The sequence below is a fragment of the Antrostomus carolinensis genome, unplaced genomic scaffold, assembly GCF_000700745.2.
Source record: "Antrostomus carolinensis isolate BGI_N321 unplaced genomic scaffold, ASM70074v2 scaffold45059, whole genome shotgun sequence".
Taxonomy (NCBI): Eukaryota; Metazoa; Chordata; class Aves; order Caprimulgiformes; family Caprimulgidae; genus Antrostomus; species Antrostomus carolinensis.
The window spans coordinates 1-9,534 of record NW_010341426.1 but is presented as its reverse complement, the minus strand read 5'-3'; the positions used below and the strand labels follow the sequence as shown (position 1 = coordinate 9,534).

Here is a 9,534-nt window from a genome sequence, read left to right as displayed (position 1 = left end):
TCCCTGCGGTAGCAATTCCCAGTCTGGTGTATCAGCTTACACTGCCTCTCTAGAATCTGGGCTCAGCATGTTTATTATCCAAATAGCCCTTAAAGAAACATAAGGGTGGGGCATGACAAGGCTGCTGCAAAGAACGTATAGCAGAAGCACGCTCTGGAGGCAGAGGTGTAAGTGCCATTTGACACTTAAAAGAGCATTTCTTATCCAAGCCACATTCTTTTAATATCCAAGTGCAAAGCCTGCTGTTAGGTAAGCTGATTAAAGCAAGAAATTGTGTAGTTAAATGAGAAACCCACTCTTTGCCATATGCACAACAAGGGTTAACAGCTCTCAGGCACAAAAATAATCTCTCTAAAGCTCAAGGTAAAAATTACAGATGCTAAGAGCCAGACAGTCATTCTGTCCCACTAGGTCCTGGCTTGCAGACAGACAGTGCTTCTGCAGGTTTTTTTAGGAGGTGTTGTGCCTTGCTGAGTGCTGATGCTGGAGATCTCGGAGAAAGCCCATCTACACGGATGCTGGAGGGGATGCACTCAGCCCCCCAGACCCAAACTGAGCAATACTGACTGGTGTGAAGGGGCAGAGAATCGATAGGATTCCTTTTTGTCTCTACTTAGGGTAACAAAAATAGAAAACTCCCTTTGATTTTAGGAAACTACATAGTTTACAAATAGGAGCTACATTCTATAAAGAAAGGCAATACATGCACATACTGCTGTGTGATATTTGTATTTGTTTTTTTCCTTTTCTGGTATCTGTCATAGCTTTAATATTGCTTTGCAAATAGGTGGAAAAGCCTCAGGCTGTCCACAGGGCTTTCCAGCTAAGTCACTGTGTAACTGTACATCCTTTTGCATTATTTATGATCTGGCTTCCTGGCTCAAAAGCACAAGTGTAGAGCTCTCACTTGAAAGAACAGGCCATAACAAGGTTGATTATGAGCAGCATAGTCCCTGGTAAATGGAAAAAAAAAAAAAAAAAAAAGTGGCAGCTGGTACAAAAAGTGTTAAAATAAGCTTGGCAATCTACTTTACAGTTTCATAAGCAGCAACAGTGTGATTTGCAATTAAATGCTGCTTGTGTTATCAACCACTTGTAGGCAGCATGTCACTTGATATGAGCAAGGATAATTCTTCACAAAGGGCTTTGCACCCATCATTGAAGAGAATCCCTCAGGAATCAATGAAGATAAATGCTATATTGTCAGTTAAGCTGCTAGCTGCAGTGCTCAATGTACTTATAATACATTCAGAGATTAGCATTCAGATATTGAGATAAAGCACCAAAAAGAATGGAGGAAAAAACATCTTCTCTCTGTAGTCTCATACCTAAGCGTTACTTGAAATACCACTCAGGAGAGCAGTTGATGGGTTCTTCTTTCCAAAGAGTCTTCAGACGCTGGGTCCAGGCAATCAGCATCTCCTTCCTCTTCTCTTCAGAAACATACTCTGGAGCGAAGCAGATGTGAGGTGCAAGGACTTTGACACCACAAAAGTGCATGATTCCATGCTGGACTCAAAGCAAAGAAAGAAATGCCTCAGGAAATAGTATTTCAATTCAAGAATGTGAAAGGTTCAAATCTGAAACTGTTTCTCTGACCCAGTGTAAGGCAGGTTTTCTAAACCTGTGCATTTATCAGGAGAAGGGAAATAAATTGCAAGAGTTCATTACCTATCCTGGCAGTCACTGTTGCAGGCTAGGTATTAAGCTCAATGCCAAACAATACACTGAAAAATAAGGTCAACTTCATTTATTCTGCTCTGCAGAATTGATTTTTAAGTGCTATCACACCCACAGAACTATTCTCTTTGGCTACTGTTTGTTATTAAATTTGGAGGGATCAGAGACAGCTTAAAGTTCATTGTACTGTTTGAATCTCCACAAATTGTTCCTAAGCTGCAGCGTTTCTCATCTGTTTATAAGTTGTGGGTGGGTTTTGTTTGTTTGGTTTGTTCTGGGTTTTTTTAATGGTTTGCCTCTGGCTTAGCCAAACAATCCTGAATGAAGGCTAGTGCCTTTCAAATCAGCTCAACTTGCCATTTTCCCTTTGTGAATTTCTGAATTACAGTTGTGTTTCACATTCTTTGTCATGTTGACTTGCAAGCTCTGTAGCTAGATAGCCTCACAAGGCTGGTATTCGCAGTGGGTAGGGGACAAAGGATTTATATGCGTGTATTGTATCCAGAAGTAACTGGCATTGGCATAATTTGCCTTGCCACCTAAACTTCTCAATTTCACTGCTTCTGGTAAAAGGGTAGAAACAAGAAAAGGCGTGCTAACTTTCACATGCTGGTCATTAACGCCAGGATAATGTGTAACTCCCCTCCTGCCCTGCATCCTACGTGAATTGGGTAGCTGTGGGGAAAAGAAATCCTGCACGCTAGGGCTAAAGGAAATCCTATAACACTAGAGAAACTTAAAAGGCTGACAGTATCAACTTTCTCTGGATTCCAGCCTGGGGAATGGGCACAAAACAACTTTAAAACTCTGTGGACTTTTAAAGTAGTCTTGGGATTTTAGGTCCCAATTTATAATCTGCAGATGCTTGGAACTGACAACTTAATTCTTTATTATATTTCATATAAATTAAACAATAATGCATCTGTAAAAGATAATTGGAATAATGAAAATTAAGGCAAACAATAGCCAAATATTCATATATTATACCTGCAAGGGCCACAGGAGATAGCGAATATCACCACCGATACCTTCTTTTGCATACATCTCTTTGCTTCCTCCCGTGGTGAAAGAGAACAGGGCTAATTTGTTCTGGAATTAAGAAAGCAGCACTTGTGTTAGGCACGTTTAAAGAAGAGTGGCTGAATAGTTCAAGAGATATTCAGGGAAACCCAGGTAGCACAAATTTCTAGAGAAGGTGGTTTCCTCTTATTTCCCAGACCTTATGTGTAGTGGCAGCTCTGAGGCAAAGATTGATGACATGCAAGTAGACAGCAGACTGTGTGTCAGGGCTTTGGGCAGAAACATATGAAAAAGAAAAGGAATTCTATATCTGACACCCTTGTATGAAGCAGGGATGACCTTTATTCTCCTCTATGCAATGTCTGGAAAACTGGGGCTGGAAAGCACTCTGTTACTGACAGTATCTTTATTCCTGTCCTTACTGAATGCAGAAATAAGAATACTATAGTCCCCCTTCAAACCTGGGCTTGCTTGTCACTTGCTGAGGAATAATTTGAGAACAAACTATTATTATTATTATTATTCCTCAGGTGTTATAACCCCCTGTGCTGCTTCTGCTTCTGTACCAATGGTATTAGCTGTGGGCTTGTGCACAGCTCCTATCCTCTCAGTTTTGGCTTCCGTAATTGAAATAACACTTTTCCAGTGCAGTATCCGAACTGCCTCGAGCCTGTGCTCAGCATGCAGCTGTGATCATTGGGGATTACTCCTGTTCATCTCAGTGAGGCAGCCATTTTTGAAATGTAAACAGTTGGAAGTGTTTGGAATTGTTGAGGAGATCAGAAATTACAAAGATTAATATGAAGCAAACATAAATGTGAAACTAATGTTGATTGGTTCTGGATACTGCAGCTGTTACTAAATAAAATCCATCAGACAGCAGGCCAGAATTTTCCAGGGATATTCCCAGTGTTGTGGAGAATTAAAAATTTATGAATTGTCATCTAGAGATACTGATTTTGCCTAATTTATAAGCTACAGAGAAGAAAAGTTTGAAAGGAGATAGTTGGGACAGAGGCTCGTGCACTGGGTATTTCAGGTTTCTGATTAAGTTTTATAGTTTTAATTCCAACCTTTGACATCTAATCCCAGAGCAGGATCTTGTCACCTATTCTAGTACGTCACTAATTACAGATTTGTGCAGTCCTGTGGTGGTGGGAAGAATGACAGACTAAAATTTTAAGAAATGGATCGATGTAAACTGTTTGCAAGCTGTATGCCATCCCAGTGCACTCTGATACACCTACCAAATTTAGAAAGCCCATTTTGTAGGCCAACTAAAAATGTCTAGGAGATTGCTTAAATCATTAGGAACCACTGCATTCTGCTTATTGTACTACCTTTCCGGCAGTTTTAACAAGCCTGAATGTTACTCAACATGTTACCAAAGCATTATTTCAGGAAAGCATAAAGTGAGAGCTTTAAACAAATATAAAAGAAAAGAAATATCAATACCCTCAAGAGTATTGTGCAAATTTTGATCTTAATAAAACAGTGTCAAAATCATACCTGGAGAAAACCAGAATCGTAACAGTTTGGATATTCGTGAGCAAATCCTTGGACCAAGACTCTGTCCATCCAGCCTTTCATGATTGCTGGCATGCTGAACCAATACAAGGGAAACTAGGCAAAAAGTAAGTTACCTTGTTAGGACAGAGAGTCATCCTTAGGACATCCTTAGGCCTGGTCTACAGGCCAAATCCTATTCTTTTAACCCGTTCAGATGTTGTACGTGCCTTCTTCCAGCTCTCTGTCAGGAGAGGCAGTAACTGTGCTTGGCAAAAATAACTGAGGTGCTTGCTGTTTGTAGCAGTCTCAGGTACATACCTGAGCATCTACAGCATACTAACATCGTGGTGAATGTGAGGGCTTCCACACAAATTAACGCTGGAAGATGATGAAGCTGGAAGGTGCCATTTAGTTCAAACTTAAGACTGTACAGAACTGTCCCCTATTGCTGAAATGCAACAGGAACATCCAGTCTAATGGAGACCGTGGCCAAAATGCGCACAGAGGCTTTTATTGCCAGGACTGACATCTGGTGATCAGTGCTGATCTGACAGTCTGCTGACGTGTGGGGTCTTAAAAAAGATCTCCTTTCACACCCTACTGACATGACAACCCTGAATCACTTCATTGAGATGAAAATTTCTTCAGCAGTAGGACCCTCTGTTTCTAGATTGTCCATTAGCCCATGGGACTACAGCCTAAAGCTGTCATGTCTTATTTCCAGTATCTTGAATGCTTTGTGGACTCTTATTCCAGGATGCACTGCTATCCCTAAACCTTTGCACGCACTGCAGTGCAGAAGAAGAAATTCTGAAAAAGTTTAACCATGTGTGGCTTAATTCAAGATGGAAAACAATGTGGAAACTGGGCACTCACCACTATCTCTAGAAGGGGTGAGTTTAGTCTGTAGTAAATTTTAAATTACTTTATGGTGTCTTTCAGAGGCTTTTTTTTCTCCTTTTTTTTACTGCACCAGAACATACTCAACTCTTCCTAGCATTCTACAGACAGAAGGCAGAAAACAACCACTTCCTTTAGGGGATGTTTTCCTATACTTATCTCAGAAGCAATAGTGTAAAAATTATGAAGACTTATGGTGAAATGCTTAATTGAGATAAGATCACATCCTAAATTTCATCTGCAATCAGACAGTGGCATATATATAGGCTATGCCTAAGGCCAGCAGGCACACAAAGAAATGTAAGGCTAGTGTTGTCTTTTACTGTACTTCTGGGACTTGTAGACACTGAGGAGAGAGCTGGCACAGTGGGGAATAGAGATGGGGTGTAATGATTCATTAACAAATCCAGATAATGCTGCTGCAACTCAGAAATAAATGAGGACAGTACGGTTCGGGAAGTCCAAATTTCAGATGCTTTCCTACTCTCCAGAAATGCCAGTGTGAAGCCACTATTTTGTCAAAAGCTCATACTGTGCTAGCATGAATAATGTTCACACATGGCCTGCTATTTTTGATATTTTTAAAAATCCACTTCCTACCAGAAAAACCTGACACCTTGGAATTGCTATGCTGGATAGACTGGTTTATGTTGATGGCAGAGCTGCTACCTCTTTTCACTCTGGCTAGATTACATGTTCCTAACAAAATCTATAATATTCTTACTATTCTTACTTGCTTTTCCTTTGTTCAAGCCTGCATATTACAACAGAAGTATTTTTTGATACACTTTAAAATAATGACCTGAAAAATCAGTAAGTCTGCTTCCTGCACCTTCTTTTGCTCTTCAATCAGATCACTGGACAAACCTCCTCTCTTGTAAGCTTGCCATGTCTCCACACCGTAATCGAACTCTTCTGTGTTCTGCAAACAACCTGTGGGTAGAAGTGAACAGTCATTGCTTGCCCTGTTTCTAGCATCATAGCCAGAGAGCATTAAATACATGTTGTAATCTACATTGCATGTTCTAAATTGAGTTTCTGCTTTCCATTTTTTCCCCACTTCCTTTTTTTAATTTTTTTTTTCCCCTGTGTGGATATTCAGCACCATCCCAGCTGTCGGTTATTTGATTTTAGACTGGAGAGAAATGTAGTGTCTCGGAGTACTAAAGCTTTCACCTTTCTATAGCAACATATGAAGTGCAATCAGTAAGAGGACCTAAGCTTGGCTCTAGACTCTGGCGATGCCGGTGGACAATTTAAGAGGATTTAAGAGAATTTAGCTAACGGCTCTGCCTCTGCTTTAGGAATTACTGAAACCACCATGCAGTCACAAACACTATGTAGCTGCTTTTCAGTCTCTGTAACTGGGAAACTCAGCAGGGGATGAGGAACCAGTACTGGCCAGCTCTGCTGACTCCACTGCAACTGCATGAGCTGATTCAAGTGTGTCTGAATCAGATGTATACATTCATTCTGCAGATTGATTCAACTAGCAGATTGTCAATCTCTAGCAGAAGAGAGAGGCAGTAGCCTCATGAACTAACCTTTAGCAAGGCACACAGAATGGTATCTGAAGGCACTTCTCACCCACAAGTAGTGAACTTCAGAGACTGATTGTGGACAGGTGCTATAAAGCATTTTCCCCCCTCAGTAATGTCACTGTGAGCCAAGGTTCATATTCAGGAGTGGACTTTTAGAAATGCTTATGTCTGGTCATTAATAAGTTTCTTCTTGGTTTTGCCAGTGCTTGCACTGGACCTGTGCTATTTCTTTTTTATTCTTGTTTTAAAGAAAGAGTTTCAGCTGTTGCAGATTGTTATGGCTTTGTGTTTGTTAACCTGGAAAAATACTAGGGCTAAATGCTAGTAAGAGCACAGTGAAAATATCACATATGCCTAACAAGAGCGTCACTCTTTTTCTCAAGTCTTAACTGCATCATCTAGTCATTTTTAGTAATCATATACTGCCAAGGTAGTCAGGAGGTGCCGAGTCAACCAAGCACTTAAGTGCCTGGAGCTAAATTGCAGGCAGCATTTGTAATCTTGTTCGTTAAGAGAAGGTGGTTCTTAGAACATCTCTGCAGTTGATTGCAAATACTGTAAAAATAATATTTTCCCTCATTCACTTTAGTCTAAAGGCAAAACACTGTTTTACAAATCTGTACGATACAGATATTTCATTTTTCTGATTGAGGGGCCATTTCTGCTGATCAGACTTATTCAAATATCGATGATACTTGTTGGGTTCCTACACTGGTGTTTCACAGTCAATGTTAATAGAAAATAAAAAGCTGGGTCTTTTTAGATGAGGGATATTTGTACAAAATAATAGCAACTGTTTTTTGGAGTGCACCTCACAGAATGGTTCTGCATTGTTAACGCAGCAGGATAGACAAGGGGAAAGTTTTTCTCATCGTTATTGTTGAAGAAAGTGTATTTTGGCTAGTCTCACCAACTATGTCATTTCTGGTGGCTCTTGGCTCAAACTGCATTGCATATAAATCGGACACTGTGACACTGCAGCCCTGCTTGCTCAATTCTTCCACAGCAACCCTCTTCAAAGATCCGTTCAAGGACTTGGGCTCTTGATGTGCATAGACTATCAGGACTTTTTTCCCTGGAGGCAGAAAGGAAAACAGAAGATACCTTTGAGTACCCGAGGCAGATACAAAACAGTTCGTGGAGCTGGGGCCTGGTCCTTTATTTTTCTGTAGTGTTTCCAAGAAACACAAAACTAGTGAAAACAGAATGACAGTGGCAGCATTTGACCCCTGCTCAGCAGCAATGAGTGATTCACCAGGAACTGATCAGTGAATGCCCCCAACCTAGAAATTTTGTGCTACACCGGCTCCGTGGAACTCGGTGGAGAGTGGGTGCGTTTCCATAGAGGCTACACTGCTCTACATCAGCACAACCCAGTCCCTGCTCTTGAGTCAGCATTTGTGTTTATCTGATTACGCTACCCCCAAAAAACTCACCAACAACAGGAGAAAAAAGAGAAAAAAAAAAAAAAAGAAAAAAAAAAGGGTGCTGCCTGCTGGTTGAGCTCCCTAGGCTGGGTCAGACCAGCTACAGCACAAGCACGAGGGGCAGGCTGGAATCAGAGCACTGCCAGCTTAGTTTCCCTCAAAATGTTGTGGAAGCAAGTTCTGAGACCTCAGAGCACCTTGCTACTGCAGTGTGGGATCCCCTCATCTTCCAGTTCAGGGCTGTGCAAGTGACAACAGCGGGGCAGATTTTTAAGATGCCGCTATCCCACTTCAGCATCATCACAATAGAAAGCAACATGATTTTTTCTTAGATGTGAGAATGAGCTGTCTAGTGCATCTCAGACTGCTGACAGAGTGGGTTTAAGGTAAGCTGGGGGGCAAACTGGCTGTGTTGGGATGGAACTTCTTAAACTGATGTAACAAGGTGTATCAGAGCTTCCTTGTTCAAAATTTTATTGTACATAGGCCATTCACTTTTAATAATTCTCTTAAAAAAATTACTCACCACTGAACACAAGGGAAACATGAAATACTTTTATGGGGTAGTAAGTTGTTTATACCTAAACACTGCAGAGAGGGAAATTTCCAGGGACTATTGAAAATGACTGGAACTGCAAATCATGCAGCTCTTGGTTCCTAACTGCCAACACAAAAACTCGGGCATCTCCTGATTCAGTTCAGTTGCTCCAGGCCACACAGAAGCTGTAGAGCCCAGAGCAGCACCAGGGTGACAAGTGATTTTGAGGTAGTAGAACCCAAGCTGAAAGCTTGACAAAACAATACCTCATTTTTAACCTAAATTATAAGGGATGATTATTTCTCCAGTGTGCATAGCATCCATGAAACAATAGCTTTGACAAAAGACTATTAACATTTGTGGACAAAAGCTATCGTAAATTTAACGTGTATAAACTATTTAAACTCCTGCTTTATAATTTACTCTGGAATATCAAGAGCAGATATCTCTGCTGTTCCTGCTAACTCTCAGCAAGTACGTGGTTCAGTGGCTGGAGATGACACTTACAGAGGTGGTGAGATTAATTCTGCAAGCTGCTGGTGTGTGTCCATTTCCATGGAGCTCACTCGGACACGGTCCTTGGAGAGACGGGAGTTGTCAAAGGCGTCACTCACTGAAGTAATTCCAGTCATTTGAAAAAGCAAATACCTCAGTATCCCAACTAAACCCCAGAGATGTGCTGGGCACCAGTGTGCCCCGGCCTGGAGTGAAAAGTGTTTTTATCCCTATTTGTGTTTTTATCCCTATTTGCTCTTCCCTGCCATTTTCCAGAAGCGCCCAGCAGCTTCTCTCTTGACAATCCGGCACGGGTTGTGGACTCAAATGACAAACTGGCTTATGTGAGAAAGAAACATCGGGAAAGGTACGAGGAAAATCGCTGTTTCGGTAGGAAATGTACCGTTCCGTGGTGCACACGCAC

The 9,534-nt window shown here is 41.2% G+C and overlaps 1 protein-coding gene across 1 annotated transcript; it reads right to left on the bottom strand.

Moving 5' to 3' along the window:
• Positions 1-1,311: 1,311 nt before the first annotated feature.
• Positions 1,312-7,704, bottom strand: LOC104531559 (ribosyldihydronicotinamide dehydrogenase [quinone]). The gene is given in 6 exon segments (XM_010176468.2): positions 1,312-1,509; positions 2,668-2,769; positions 4,210-4,323; positions 5,912-6,042; positions 7,561-7,680; positions 7,683-7,704. Coding segments are annotated over 6 exon segments (663 nt in total). The 3' UTR covers positions 1,312-1,335.
• Positions 7,705-9,534: the final 1,830 nt, after the last annotated feature.